The following is a 16,372-nucleotide window of genomic DNA, read 5'->3' as shown; positions in this document are numbered from 1 at the left end:
CTCGTTTGAATGTATTTTGATCCAAACTTTGCAACTCTTCTGCGTAGTTATACAGTTGTTTCATTGTATCTTCATTATTTGAACCATTGCAAGTCACTTGCCCTGTACTTCAACTGAACTGTTTCAAATTCTAATTTTAAAGAAAAAAATGTTTCTGTATCTTAATGCACTTAATAAGAACACAGTTATTTGAAGGATTTGTTGTCATTGGAGGCCGTATCCAATGCTAACTCTCACACTGTCATGTATTATGGCTGAACAATCTAGTAGAGGTTATTAACATTTCCAATCACAAGTTGTTTATCACTTGCACACCTAATAATTAACAGTCCTGTGTTATAACATCACAGGCTGCCTAAGCCTCCCAGCAGAAGTGGATGAATGGCAATTTGTTTCAGTTGCTATGCGCTGCAGTTGTGGAATTTTCTTCATGGGGTGAAATCCGTGACTTGGACTTGTTCCCTCGTTTCAAATCGGGACTCAGGGCTTATGTCTGATACATTGATGACAACTCTCAATTAGGTGAAAAGACACACAAACAATCTCTGAATATTTTGATAGAATTATTTTAAGGTTTAATGTTATGTTATAGTTCTTGCATTACTTGTGAGTTGGTAACAAAAAAGCTTTCAATAAACAAATGTGTACAAATGTACAGACAGGAATGTGTGTGTATATATATATATTTTTTTCTAAACACTGTTGTTAACATGTTGACAGAGGTGTGAGATGTGTTCTGGAAAAACACATGCTGTATGTAAATGTATTGTTACATTCATAATCCTTAAACCATATGCACGTCCCAATGTCATGTCTGTGTATAAACTCCACACCTACTTTGCAACATCAAATAAAGCGTGTGTTTATCCCCCTCTTCTGACAAAGAAGGTAAAACTGATGTAGCTAAGTGTGCTGTCACCCGAGTAAGAGACACTGTGTGCTTAACATGGCAGCTCTGTTTTGATGTGTGATGGTAAATGACATCTCACAGACTTGATAAAGTGTGAATGCCTCATGCATTACAAGATACAATTTTGATCTTATCTGCAAACATGGCTGTTGCTGCTCAGCCTTCTGTCCCAATGACACGACTGAAATACTTGGCGTTACACAGTGTTCTGCAAATTAAATTAACACATGGTTATGAATGTGAAAATGTGTCTAATGTGTTCAGGATACTGTAGAAGAGACACTTAGTTATGATAGTGGCAAGTTTGTTTAAGTGGCACGTGAGTGTTTATCCAATTATTAAACTGAAATATGTTTCACTTTGGACCCCATTTCCAAGATGTTTTTTTACCTCCTTTACTGAATAAACAAACAAACCAAAACTACCTTCTTACGTTAGCCAATAAGTGATATCCACAAACAATTCCTCAGCAGCTCCCAGAATAATTAATGGAAATGTAGGAGACACAATTGTCTTTGCTGCTCTGGACTGATTTACTGCCCTTTTCCACATCCAGTGCATAATTAGTAGTAGTAAACAACTTAAGGAAACCTAGATTATTTTCTATATATCTGGTTATGATATGCAGTTTGTATTATTGCACTTTTGTAATGTTTTAAAAAGTTTGTCTGAATTTGTGTGTGCAGACATACACATTTATTAATACAGTCATTGAACACACTCCAATATGCATCTATATGTTTATCTGTTAAAAGTACCATGTTTTACATTCTCTTTATTATTACTATTCTATTGACCATTTTTATATCTATATTCGTGGAAAAGTACAAATAGTGGCCGATTGAAATAAAAATTACACAGAAAACGAATTTGTCAGGGAAATTTGAGGGAAGCAAAACAAAACATTGGAGGCACTTGGATGTCTCATTAATTCAGCCTGCCTTTGCTTTTCTTTCAACTCTGTAACACCCTCCCTCCTCCCACTATCAAGTGGACTCTATAAATTCCCCCAGAACGTCTGTGTGTCAGTAGATACAGCAGCAGACGGCCAAGGTCTCAATCATGATGAGGGAATTCAAGAGAAAGGCGTTCTGGAGGGCAGTGCTGGCTGAACTTATAGGCATGACTGTGTTTATTTTCGTAAGCATAACAGCTGCTATAGGGCATCCCGAGGCTTCTGGTCCAGAGCAGGAGGTGAAGGTGTCCCTGACCTTTGGCTTGGCCATTGCCACACTGGCTCAGAGTCTGGGTCACATCAGTGGAGCACACTTGAACCCGGCCGTGACTCTGGGCTTGTTGGCGAGCTGCCAGATCAGTATCTTCAAGGCGGTCACATACATCATGGCACAGCTGCTGGGGGCGTCCATGGCCAGTGGGATTGTATATGGAGTCAGGCCACAAAATACAACCGCACTTGGTGTCAATGCTGTGAGTCACTTTTGTTTACTTATTTTGTTTTGCATAAGAAAAAAGTTGTATTCCGCTGTGATGCAAATCTTTTTTTAATTGTTTTGTAAGGTGAACAGAGCTTATAGGAGGTCGTTTACAGCAAGTTGTATGCATTTGCAAGAATCACAATAACAACTAGTAACAATTTGAGTTCACAGCAGGTGAACAGGATTTCAGACTCTTTGTGATGTGAACTTGCTGTTTTAATCTGCACACACATTGTTTTGCCTTGATTCAACGCTCAATCACAATATTTCCTGTCAATCCTGTATTTTATATTTTATTATCATGTATTATTGTCCACTACTGCCATTCACATTGAAAACACATAGCTAAAACTTTACTTTTCACTTCTAAAATAATGCTGTGTGTATATAGGTATCATACTAAAACAAAAGGACGACAGGTCTTTACAATTGCTTTTTATTGAACTGAACACATAGTATACAATAATACATATAATAATAGAGAGCTATTTAAACATGTATTACACTTTCCTACTTACAATACCTACTAATTGTGCTAGTAATATTAATGATCTATAAGAAGAGGTCATATAGAGGTCATATAAACAAATGAATCAGTATAATCATCTGAGGCCATATCCAAAACTGTTATTACTGCATTAAAGTTATCAAAGTGACACAAACATCTTTCAAAATGCAAATTTAAGAATTACTGAAATAAAATAAAATACAATTTAACTTTTTTTGTGACATTTGGAATTTGTATATTCTTTTTCAAGTTAACATGTATTAACGTTTCATCAAAACAGCCCTTAATGTATATGGAAATTAAAAACAACACAATTTGTCATCCCTGATGGGACATTTTGCAGGCTGCACTTCCATTTATGTCCTTAATACATAATTATGTTTTCTGTAGCTTTATTAAAGTGCTGTAGAATCAAAAGGTTTAATAAATTAACAGGTTTAATTCATATTCCAATTCGCCTGTTGAGTCGCACTTCAGCTTCTCTCTAGGCTGATCTGCCATTGTCACTGGAAATGTCTTTTAGCGTCACTGTAGGAAAGAAGAAAGATTTTTTTATTTTCTAGCATCCCTCTTCAAAATTCATACTGGTTGTAGGTGTTTGAATGGATATGTTGCAGGTCACGCACAACTGGAATTTGAACATCAAACAGTTTTAAACTAAAGCTACATTTAGAAATTAAAATCCGGTCACTGTGTAACTGACAGCTGAGTGATATGGCAAATATTTTGTCTTGATCTGTGCATGTGTATGTATTGGGTAATAAGATACATATTTTCATATATGCTGGACAGAATGGTTATAACAAAACTAAAAAACCATTTTGGACTGAAAACATATAATGCAACAATAGAACAAAACTGTACCTGTTTTTGGCGACAAAATATATTTTCATAACTGTCTGATAAGGTTTTATATCACAGACATTACTGAACTGGCCTGCTTGTATTTGTAAGTTTCTACCTCCCCAAGAAGTGCCATGAGAAACTGGGTGTATCATTTGTATTTGGCCTGTCAAATTAAGCTTTACTGAACCTCTGACATGTTTCCGTCTTCCTCGTTTAGCTCAACAAGGTGAATGCCGGTCAAGCTGTTGGTATCGAGCTTCTGGTCACCTTGCAGCTGGTCCTCTGTGTCTTAGCAGCCACTGATAAGAGAAGAAACGATGTCACGGGCTCAGCACCCTTGGCCATTGGGCTCTCCGTGAGCCTCGGACATCTCGCTGCCGTAAGTTCATTAAAATGTAATTATGTAATCAACATCTGTTGCTGTTAACCTGTGAAAATGAATAGCAGTCGAAAGACACAGGATTAATTAAGGACTTGTCTCTACTGACGCTTTGCTCTTAATAAACCTCATAGGTGTGACTGCTGTAAGAGTTGACGATATCAATAAAGGTCTATACATACATCTGTTTTCTGGGCTTGGCCTCCAAAAGAAAGTCCCAAGTCTCTGTGGTCTAAATGTAGAACCTGTCCAGCTGGACAATGCCCTGAGAATGTTCTGTCACTTTCTCCTCAGATCAGCTTCACAGGCTGTGGGATGAACCCTGCCCGGTCGTTCGGTCCGGCTCTGATCATGAACGACTTCACAAACCACTGGGTGAGTGGCAGGGGCATTTCTCTATATACAGATACATGTTTACAGTACTGTCTGTAGAAAGTGGCTGACTGTGCTGTTCTATCAGTGTGGGGTCAGATAGGACTCCTAACAGTATACATTTGTCTTTCTTTATTTTTAATCAGAACTGTTAATTGTTTGGGTTTAATTAATAATAATAATAATAATAATAATAATAAGAAGAAATTATTATTATTATTATTATTATTATTATTATTATTATTATTTCGGTCTTGATGTTGTTGTTCTTCCTCTTCATTATTATTATCATTAATGTTGTTGGTCTTGTGGTTGTTATTATATTTCAGGTTTACTGGGTTGGTCCCATGGCTGGAGGTGTCGCTGCTGCCCTTATTTATGACTTCCTCCTGTGTCCCAAACTGGATGACCTGACTGACCGTGTCAAGGTGTTGAAAAACGGTCAAGACGGCGAATACGATGTCAGCGCGCCAGACGACTCCACTGGAGTAGAAATGGCATCGAAATAAAAGACTCTGTGACTCAGTACCTTCTGATTACTCTAGAAATGTAACAATTCACTTGTAAATATTATGTTTTAAGAAAGTGACATAGTCACTGTATTTTTGTAAGGAAAATATGTAAATGTCAGCCTTAATTTAGTTGTGCATCATTGTCAGTTCATCTATTAAACAGAGTGGAAGCAAAAAGTACATTTTAATCCCTTAAATTCTTGAGAACTGATCAGACAACTTGTTTTTGTTTTTAATATTGGCCTTTAAATACATTGTACATGTTTTGCTCATATATATATACATATATCATATACAAACACTGCTCCCTTGTTTTCTAAGACTTTTGATAAATAAAATACCTACTGATATCTGACAGACTATTGTGTTTGATTCAGATTATTTTTATTTGCCCATGTTTTTCCAACAGTGAAAAACATATCCTGCACTGTGACTACAATTGTGCTTCAGTGACATGTTTCTCAACATTAAAGCTGTGTTGACCTTCTGTCCTTATAAATCAATGTCTGGTGATTTATATGAACTAAAATGTAGCCTTTGCTTGGCAAAGAGGGAGAATTTTATGGGAACAAGCAATTGTTAGCATTCATATCATGACCAGAATCTGGGTCTTACACAGTCTTAGGATAGATGCCCAAGTTACCCAGAAAAGATTATGTTTGTCTTGAAAAGAAAAAGACAGGTTGCATTGTGATTTACACTGAATGTGTTATTTAGTTGTTGGCAGTACCTGAAAGCAGTAACTGATATTGGTGCGTCCACAATCAGGGAGGAAAAAGCTTTGAGTTAAAGTGAAGATGGCGGCCTGTTTACTGATTCCATGGGAACAGACCTGCCAACTTCGAGTTGTCCAGTGTGTAGTCAAATGCTTGATGGTTTTTGAATAAAACGTTTAAAAAGCTTCCAATTGTTATGTAAAGCCATCTTTGGGAAATGTTTTATACAGAGAAAGTCAAGGATGGAGAGAAGTGAATACGACAAGGGCAGAGTAGAGAGAGTCTTTTTTATGTTGCCCAAATTGCAGCACTCCAAAAGACAGATTTATATTTCAAAGGCAGATCGACACAGTGTGGATTTGTGTTTTTGAACACACTCAATGGCATTTAAAGCAAGCATTTTAAATTTCCTAGCTGAAGAATTCAGCATTCCGCAGTTCATTCATTCATTAATTCATTAATTCAAGCCTGCTGATATTCTAAAGATGCTGTTGTTGGAAATAACTCCCTGACTTATTGTCTGAACTGAATTCAAAAAGACTTACGCTGCTGCATAAATATGGCATCTGCTAATGCTTTTGCGGCGGTATTTCTAGTGTACACCTAATGACGTGGTATTTGGCAGGGAGAAATACTATTTAGATTAAAATTCAAATGTATTATATTTTGGGAGAATAATACCATGATGTGTCAAAAACAAAACAAAAGTATTTGTTCTAATCACAATGTAAGATTGGCCAGTTTTCAGACGTAAGATTTCTGTTCCTCAGCCAACTCCGCTGTGCTTTATTGTCACATCAGTGTTTCACAGTTCCTGTGCCTTGGATGTGGTTTCTAATGAACAAGCATAGAGGAAATAGCCTCTGCAATTAACTAGCAAGTTGAAAAGGTTTTGTGGTGAATCCTGACTTCCACACACCAAGAGGGTAAATAGATCTAAATTAGACCACTTTAAGAAACATCTCTCTCTATATATTAACAGGCACTCCCCAGGTTACACAAACCTGACTTACATAAAAAAGGTTCCTGTAGGCCCTGCTCTGCAAATTTCAGAGTGATGAAAATGTGATGCTAGGTAAGTAAAGAGTAAGTAGTGTGTTTCCCACGTATGCAAAAAAACAACTTACAGGATCGACACAAGCACCTATCAATGGCCGACCCACCCTTCCCTAATCAGGGAGAACATGCGTACTGTGTGTGATTCAGCAACTTAAAAACTCTATCTGTTATGGTTAGTAATGTTTACAGCAAGTTATAGCAAGTCATTTATCATATACCATATAAGAAGCACGACTGACTTATACATATGTAACTCATTTACATTAGAAGCAACTCTGTGACACTGTCCTCGTGTTTCATACAGTACATTTGTCTTTTAGACTGAACAAACTCCAACCTCCAGCGGCTGGTAAATCGATATATAATTGTTGTTGTTCTGTTGTTTACAGTGATTTCTTTATTCATGTATTGTTACTGATGGTAATTACATGATTGATAGCTTTGTTGTGCACCTGGTCCAACCTAGAATTGCTGGAATTCACACAGAAATGACAAACCTGCCCAAATGTATATATTGTGTTTGGAAGCAGCATAAGAGGAGTGCAAGGGCTAACTACACACAAGCTGTTCTATTATATAATGGCTATTGTTACCGTAGATGCCACACAAAGGATGTAGCAAATAATTTGAAAGCTTGCAAATTCAGGCAATATTTTTGTGATTCTAATGTGCTAAACCTGCAGTTCTAACACACCTTTGAAAAATGCATTAGGCTGAGCTTTAATGACACTCACGTTTCAAGTGTTCCAAGAGCAACAGCAGTGAAGAAAGTGACAAGGAAATGGAGAACGCAAAATGAATGTAATTCCCAATAGAAGTATAATGACAATATAAAAGTTCAGAATGTTGCAAACATTTGGTTAATTGGTTAATTGGTTAAATATGAGGGATGGAAAAGTTGATATTGTAGGAATATACAGGAGGCAGTCTGACATTTATACATAATATAATATATATATAATCTGTGTAGTAGGGTCCCTCTATGAGACATCTATCCCCTTGATAGATTTAAGCAAATAGGTGAATTAAACAGCCTAATAAGCCTAAGTTTGTATGAGCTTCATAGAAATGAGAAGCAGAAGACGGGGTCCTGATGACATCTAGACACGTTGCCTCAGCAACTTAATCTCTTACTCAAAATTGAGCAGCAGGTGGCAGCACACGCTAGTGTTGCACTGTGTAGTGTGTTGTACTGTGCGTTGTTACTTTACTATCACACTCACTCAATCTAAACCCAGCACAGACACAGGACTGGAAACTTTTAAAAGATACAAATTTGTATGAGCAGAATACTCTACTGGGCTTTTGAGGAAATGGTACAGAATAAATTATCTATTGATATAGTTTAATGCTGGTCAAATTAATTCTAATTCTTTGTTTAAAAATGTATGCATATATGTATGTACAAATTTAGGTAATTACATTTCTTGCTCTATAACATGTTCCACAATATATTCTTCTACTGGGCATTTTGAAGTTGTCCCACTGAGTGTCACCCACATATATAAACTGCCAGAAATCTGTGTCTATATTTGTAAACTTTAAAGCCATTTGTAATACAAACATGTATCCATTATTATACATTACTTAATAAATTGCATTAAAGTTATTTACAAATGCAGTAGCGTCTACATATTTATGTTTGAATATGTCTAGCATTTATAGATAGATATTTAATGTCCTGCAATGGACTTTTCATTTCAGTCAAGGCAGATGAGACTGCATGTCTTCTCAGACAGAAACATGCTACCTAAAGGTGATATGAATTTGAAGAACTTGCATACCTCATATTTTTGGAGGTATCTACCCCAAAACTGAAGGACACAAGCATAGTGCACTAATAAACACACCGCCAGGGCCAAGCTGGGAGGAAAAGAGTGAAGGAATAGTTAAACAGGAAGAAGCCCAGTTCACAATCCACACTATACAGATTTATTTCGCTGGAAGATGCTAAACAGTGGTTATTGATTGCTGCTCCTGGGGCTGTATGGAACGCCTAAACTTTTCTAGACATCTAGTACTGGTACAATGTGTCCTGTAATGCAAAACAAAACAGCATCAACAAAGGGCAATTTTGATTTCAATTAAAATTAGTAATAAGTTAAGGTTTGATCCCTGGCATTTGAGTTTCATACCTTGAAGAGTCAGTTTTCTCATCAGCACCTCAAGATTGTCATCGGTTATTTTGAGTCTGTATAGGTTGGCAGCAAGCAACTCCTGTAACTTTCCCATAAAGTTTGTTATCTGCAATTACAATCTGTACATTTTAAAACTATAGAGCAGGGTCCCTGAGGCCGACTGAGAATTAACCGGATTTCTTTTTTTCAAATGTTTAATGACAGACCTGAGAGATCTTGCCAAGGGAATTGTACAGCTGTATGTATTTATTATTTTTCATATGATTAGTTTCAACTCTGCTGAACTATGGAAATTGAATTTTTAGTCACAATGGGCCACCCAGCACTTTGCTCCCGGAGCTGCTGTGAGCTGCCGTTGCTCATGCGAAAGGTATAGTTTGATGGGAGAGAGCTTGTCAATTCAAACATTAAAGTATGACTCGTACACCTTCTGGATTAAATACATAAAATAGTCTCCTTTCTGCAGTTCAGCAGACTTCCATTAAGTGTTATTAATACTCATATAATTACTTTTCCCAATCTTCCCACTGACACATTATTTTCCCCCCAATATGATTAATTAGAATCAAGATTACCCTTATATAAGAGCCAGTCCATTAATGACAGCTATTATGTCTGGAACTTCACCTCCTAGGTTACAATACTTACTAGCATGTGCATTTTAGAGGAGCTGAAGAGCTTTACATAAGATGGCTAGATGCTTGACAATTATTCACACAGACATTTAATGGAGCTCAGTTGTGCACAATGCAGACTGAGAGAAGTAGGTTGAAAGGGGGCAGTATGTGAAGTTTGTGTTTTTGGCATGTTTGATAAATATGTAATATCACCATCGGCCCATATCGATCCACTGCTGGATGAAGGCCCCCCAAGACGTTTCCACTTGCTTTGATCTACAGCTTCTCTTTTCCATGTCACACCTGCAAAGTGTGTGATTTCCTCTTCCCATCTGCTATGTGATCTTCTAGGTCTTTTTTCATCTCTTGGGATCCATACAATAGCTTCCTCTGTCCATCTTTGATCTGTTCTTCTTGCAGTGTGTCCGGCCCATTGCCATTTTAACACTTTCACTCATTCAGTGATGTCACATATTTTGGTTTGATCTCTGATCCATTGTTATTCCAAGCACACATCCTCCTCTGTGTCGTCTGCAGTATCATTTTTGCTTTTAGTGAGCATTGATCAAATACTTTTCTCTTCAGGCAAGTGGATAGATTAAAACACCGAGCTGCTTCTTCCAAAAGTACTCCATCCCATTTCCACTCGTCTTTTGATTTCTTCCATAATATTGATTTGTTGTCTAAGGTAGACATAAGTTTTGGCTTCTTTTTGTATATGTTGATATACTTCAATTATCTTATGTAACAAAGCTGTTAAACATGACTTTTGTTTCACTCAGGTTCATTTTAAGTCTAGTTTTCTTGCTTGCATTATTAGTACTACTATTATTAATAATGATTCATATCTGACCTTTTCAGCAACCAAGCTTTTATCAAGAGAAATCAATTACAAATACATACATGATTTTATGTACAGTACATCCTTAAAAAACATTTGATGAGACTAAAAACAAAACTGTATATTTTTCAAATGCATCAATTCAGTACATAAGAACATCAGAACATAAGAAAGTGTCCAATCGAGAGGAGGTCATTTGACCCATCGTGCTCGTTTGGTGTCCATTAATAACTAAGTGATCCAAGGATCCTATCAAGTCTGTTTTTAAATGTTCCCAAATTGTCTCTTCAGCCACATCACTGGGGAATTTGTTCAGATTGTGACGCCTCTCTGTGTAAAGAAGTGTCTCCTGTTTTCTGTCTTGAATGCCTTGAAGCCCAATTTCCATTTGTGTCACCGGGTGCGTGTGTCCCTGCTGATCTGGAAAAGCTCCTCTGGTTTCATTTGGACAATGTCTTTTATGATTTTGAAGACTTGAATCAAGTCCCCATGTAGTCTCCTCTGTTCCAGGGTGAAAAGGTTCAGTTCCTCAGTCTCTCAGTAGGACATTCCCTTCAGACCTGGAATAAGTCTGGTTGCTCTCCTCTGAACTGCCTCTAGAGCAGCGATATCTTTCTTGAAGTGTGGAGCCCAGAACTGTCCACAGTATCCAGGTGAGCTCTAACTAGTGCGTTGTACAGTCTGAACATCACTGCCCTTGTTCTCAATTCCACACTTTTGACAATATACCCTAACACTCTGTTTGCCTTTTTTATTGCTTCCCCACATTGTTTGGATGGAGAAAGTGAGGAGTCCACATAGGCTCCTAGGTCTTTCTCATGCGTTACTTCATCTAGTTCTGTTCCTCCCATAGTGTAATTATAGTGGACATTTCTGTTACCTGCGTGTAATACCTTGCACTTGTCCACATTGAATTTCATCTGCCAGGTGTCGGCCCACAACTGAATATTATCCAAGTTCCTTTGAATAGCTTGTGCTGCCGAGATTGTATCTGCTGAGCCACCTATTTTAGTATCATCTGCAAATTTGACAAGTTTGCTAACTATCCCACAGTCCTGATCATTAACATAGATTACAAAAAGCATAGATAGATAGTAGTTATATTCTAGTTAATAACAGTTAATAATCGATTGGACACTTACATTTAGTTTAACATTCATGCTAAAAGAGGTAAATATGAATGATATTTAGGCAAAGTAAAACCTTTGAAGCTGTACATTAATGCATTATTTGATATATCAGTTTAATTAAAGGACCATAACCATTCAATTGTATTTACGATGTTCCATAAGATGAATAGAAGTTGTAACAGAAGTACCAGAGTTTGAGAGAAGATAAATATTTAGTAATCAAAAATTGGGCATGTTCTGTGCGGTGGCACCAACACCAGGAGTGGACATGTGTTGGTACCCCAAAATAGACGACTACACCGCCATAGTTATTGTATTGACGAGGAGGGACCTCGACCACTCCCCAACTTGGTTTCCCCCAGGCAGGTTCAACGCTTGCACTCCCAGCAGGCAGATACAAGGCAATAAAGGGTATATGATGTTTATTGGTATTAATTAGAAATGGTATTAATTATTCTAATTAAAACAAACCTTTAATAATTCAGTGCTAAAACAAAGTAAAACTAATGTAAAACCTATGCTAAAGTGTGCCCTCTCCCTAAAACCCGAAATAAGCTGCCAGAGAATTCCCTTCAATCAATCCCAAAGTCTCGCAACAAAAACTAATTTAGTCCAGAAAGCCAATCAGGTAATCAGGTCAAATACATACTATTTTAGGAAGATATACAGTACACTGATACACGATTAAAAACAAACAAATGTAACATAACCATGATACCATTTGAAAGTCACATCATATGCCAGTACAACTGGCCCTGTTTGTGCTTTGCTTGTAATACATTTTTTTCTATGTGTTTAATATTCAGGTCAGTTGGTTATATTGACTAAATTATTGTGAAAATGACAACATCAGATATGCATAGATTATATTATCTGATTAGGGATTTAGGGCATTATAAACCTGGAAGGGTATGCATGACTTGAAATGACATGAAAATAATGGTTCATGATGAAATGTTTAAAGAATGTGAGAACTGCTCCCATTTTAAAATATTGCACAGCCCTGTAATGGACAAATCAGAAAGGCAAAGGAATCTACAAAATTACAGCAGAATACAAAAGGGCCACTAATGTGTGTGATATTTTTTAAAAGCTTCATGAATCCTGAATCCTTTTTTCAGCTCATTATTTCAATTGAAACAGGTCTGACAGCTGTGTATCTGAGGTGCTTAATGGAACGGGTTTGTATTAACTTAATTTTATGTTGGTAATCAAAGGTCTTAATAATTTACTCGATAAAGAACTGTACATTTTGTGATGTTTTGCGAAAATAAATCACATATCATTATGCAAACACTCATTGCCTTAATCGGGGTGATTACCTGTACTTTTTTTTTTTTTTTTTTTTTTCGTGACAGTTTTAACTGCAGCAGAAGTCACTGTTGAGTAAGTTTTGTTGAATGGCTATTTGATATACATTTTGACACTAAACTTGTACTGACAGTCTGGGACCATGGACTAATACAGTAGATATGATACCAATAACAGTTACAGTTTATTTTAAAGAAATTAATATATTAAAACTCCTTTAGTGTATTGTATCACTATTTTAAACACAAGAACAATGACCTCAGAAATGCCATGTTATGAAACACCAGAAACATTCAGAATAGAAGAAATAAAACTAAGCTGCCAGTCCAGAAAGGTTTCAAATTGTTACTATTGACAATAAACACAAATTGGCACCTCTAACATTTTGCCCCCTAGGTGATACCAAGTCTGTTAGGTTAACAAACCATTTATGTCCTTTGTATTTCTTCTTTGTTATTTGTGTCTTAAATGTTCACAGTGAATTGAAATGATGAAATACACCTTGGAAATTACTTTGTGAGTCTCTTATTAGAATCCAAATCATTTTTAAAGCTAAACTTGATAAAACTCATGTAAATGTAAAATAATCAGGCAGGCTGCCAGTGGATTTTGACTGCATGAGCAAGGGGGTGTTGATGGTCATCTAACGATGCACCGAAGGACGGCAGAAGATCTTGGAAGGAGGTGCAGATGCTGGGTGGTCCATGGTCGACCTGTGAGGCAGCTAAGGGGCAGTGAGGCCGTGCTGAGGGACGGCGGAAGATCTGGGGCCTAGAGCGACGTGACCCCAAATGGGTGAGTCTGTTGTCTGAGTCGTAGAAAAGGCAGCTTGAAGCGTCAGTAGCCAGGCTGTGGGGCTGGTGTCATTGGAGAGATCCAGAATAGCTTAAAGCACTGGTTCTCAAACCTGTCCTGAACTACCACCTACCCTGCTGGTTTTTGTTCCAGTTACTTAATTGAACTAATTGAAGTAATTTGAATACATTTGACTCTTTAAATTGTGAAACTGATTTGGTTGCTTTCTTAATAATTTCCTTATACAATTTTATACTTAACTTAAAACCCCTACTGTTAAAAATAATTAGGAAATAATTAGGTTCTAGGAAAGTATTAGTTTGATATATACAATAACTCAGGTCTTTAAACAACTAAGTAATGTACAAGATTAGACCATAACTATAACATTTATTTTGAAATAATAATAATAATAATAATAATAATAATGATAATGTGACTCATTATCATCAGTTAAAAGGTTTATACAAAAAACTATTACCATGTAGATGTATATGATTCGCTGCATAACTATTTGAATGTCCTTCTTAATAGAATAGCAATTACATGTCCATTTATTAATCTGAGATAAATTCTTCATCATGGCTATTATGTGATGTATACAGTGACATTAACATGCAAATCAATTTATAAATTTTTTGAAATGCGTTTTTCTGGGGTTTTTTTTGTTGTTATTCTGTCTCTCACTGTTAAAATACACCTACCATTAAAATTATAGACTGATCATTTCTTTGTCAGTGGGCAAACGTACAAAATCAGCAGGGGATCAAATACTTTTTTCCCCCACTGTATATTTGAAAAGCTCTATGTGCCTTTTTACCAAATAAGCTCATTATTTCAAACCAAACAGGTCTGACAGCAGTCTGTAAGGTGCTTAATGGAATGGGTTTCTATTCACTTAATTTTATGTTGGTAATCAAAGGTCTTAATCTTTTATTCTATAATAAGAGTACATTTTGTGATGCTTTGAGAATACAAATCCCATCATAGAGAGTCATTACCTTAAATATGGTGATTACCTGCTCTTTTAGTGTGTTTTTTCTTGACAGGTTTTACTGCAGCAGAAATCACTGTTGTGTAAATAAGTTTTGTTGAATGCCTCTTTGATAATTGACATTAAACTTTTACCAAATTATAGGACCATGAACTAATACAGAATGATCACAGCTACAATATGTATTTGTTACAGTACAAAACAAAACATGTGACTCGTGATTATCATTAAAAAGATCTAGACACAAAACTCATTATTGTCATGCACATGATTAGCTAACTTGAATGCCCTGCTCAATAGAATTGAAATTGCTTGCCCATTGTTTTTATTAGAAATAATTTTTCTTTCTATTATATTGCACATTTAAAGAAAAAAAGAATCACCTAATAATTGTCCTCAGGCTCTCTGAAGTATATGTCCATATACTCTTTCATGACTGTTTTAATCCTTGGATAGAGACCATGGCCAACCCAAGTCTCATTGTTAAGTAGATGAATGTTCACACAAATAAATGTACACAATAAATATACTTTTCTACTTATAGGGCATCAATACAAGTTATTAGAAATTTAGTATGTGTTTTATTATAATAGTATTCCAGAACTCATATAGTACTGCTTGATATTTTTAATATGTTTGAAACTGGTCTATCAAATACATTTTTGTAATCAAAATAATATTCAATTAATAAAAACAAATGTACATTCACTAGTATACTAAGCTGATTACAAATATCATGTTGAGAAAATAACAATACACACTAACACAACGAGACATGGTGGTGGTTGACTTTAACTTTTCCTTCCTTTTCTTTTATAAATCATTTTATTTGTAAGTTCTCTCTACTACAGTGTTCGATTAAAACCCCTAAGCAAGGCCCCCGACTCTCTAACTTTAGTTTGCGCTCCTCTTAATATATTTAAACACTTTCATAAAAACAAGTCAGCCTGAAAAGGGTCTGCTTTAAAATAATGCTCTTCTCTGTAGGAGTTATAAGAGAAAGGTTAAACTCACATTATTGTTTTTATTAAATTAAAAACTAAAGTGCAATTTCATTTCTTTACTTAAAATATATATTTACCTGAAAAACTAAAGATAGATGAATGATCTCCCCACTAATTGCTCAGCCTGGTTTTTCACAGACATAATAATTAGATCAAATGGACACTGGGGAACAGAGTGTAACCCTGGCTCTCTAACTTCATCGGAAGGATTTGAAGTGAGGGTTGCTAAGTGAATACACACCATCTTGCAAAACACTAATAATTACCTCCCAACCAGAACCTTCAACTCACAATTACAGGAATATGAATGAAAACGTCTTAACGTTTTCCAAAGGCAATGCAACATACGTAGGTTAAGTTCATTGTGTCATTTTCCTTGAATCATTCTTTCTCAAAATGCCAGACATACAATTTCAGTGGGATAAATGTCAGGTTACTGGGAAGACCTGCAATACTTTCACTCTCTTTCATAGGAATAGAAAACATACTGCATACTATAATGTGATTTCCTTTTACAATATTGAAATATCACTGCCATTTGTTTCTCAGAGCAAGTTTAATCCCTTGCTGTGCCACTTGACACATTCATCATTAGACATCTGGTATTGGAAAGACACCTTTAACCCCAGGAATGGTACACAGTGGCTTTACCCCAATATGAAGCTATTACTCTTTGTGTATCTGTAGTTTGGCTTGTCAGAAGATGCTGCCTTTGAAAGATTATTTTTTTTATATCACAAGGCTGAACAGGACTGAGGTGATTTGATCTGTAACTCCAATTCCAGAGGAGTCTCAATTTTGAAA

General features: G+C 36.1%; 1 protein-coding gene across 1 annotated transcript; it reads left to right on the top strand.

Moving 5' to 3' along the window:
- The first annotated feature begins 1,924 nt into the window (after nucleotides 1–1,924).
- On the top strand, nucleotides 1,925–5,313 carry aqp1a.1 (aquaporin 1a (Colton blood group), tandem duplicate 1). Its single transcript, XM_066717199.1, has 4 exons — nucleotides 1,925–2,338; nucleotides 3,918–4,079; nucleotides 4,374–4,454; nucleotides 4,781–5,313. Exons 1-4 carry the CDS (start codon nucleotides 1,973–1,975, stop codon nucleotides 4,958–4,960), a joined length of 789 nt encoding a protein of 262 aa, XP_066573296.1. The 5' UTR covers nucleotides 1,925–1,972; the 3' UTR covers nucleotides 4,961–5,313.
- The last annotated feature ends 11,059 nt before the right edge of the window (nucleotides 5,314–16,372 follow it).

This window comes from Amia ocellicauda, chromosome 2 (assembly GCF_036373705.1).
Source record: "Amia ocellicauda isolate fAmiCal2 chromosome 2, fAmiCal2.hap1, whole genome shotgun sequence".
In the NCBI taxonomy this organism is placed as follows: domain Eukaryota; kingdom Metazoa; phylum Chordata; class Actinopteri; order Amiiformes; family Amiidae; genus Amia; species Amia ocellicauda.
The sequence above is the reverse complement of the archived record's forward strand: the minus strand, read 5'-3'. Positions and strand labels throughout refer to the sequence as shown.

Coding starts and splice junctions, on each gene's coding strand:
- aqp1a.1 (XM_066717199.1), top strand. CDS start 1,973: ATGATGAGGGAATTCAAGAGAAAGGCGTTCTGGAGGGCAGTGCTGGCT. Junction 2,339..3,917: donor CCGCACTTGGTGTCAATGCT/GTGAGTCACTTT, acceptor TTCCTCGTTTAG/CTCAACAAGGTGAATGCCGG. Junction 4,455..4,780: donor ACGACTTCACAAACCACTGG/GTGAGTGGCAGG, acceptor ATTATATTTCAG/GTTTACTGGGTTGGTCCCAT.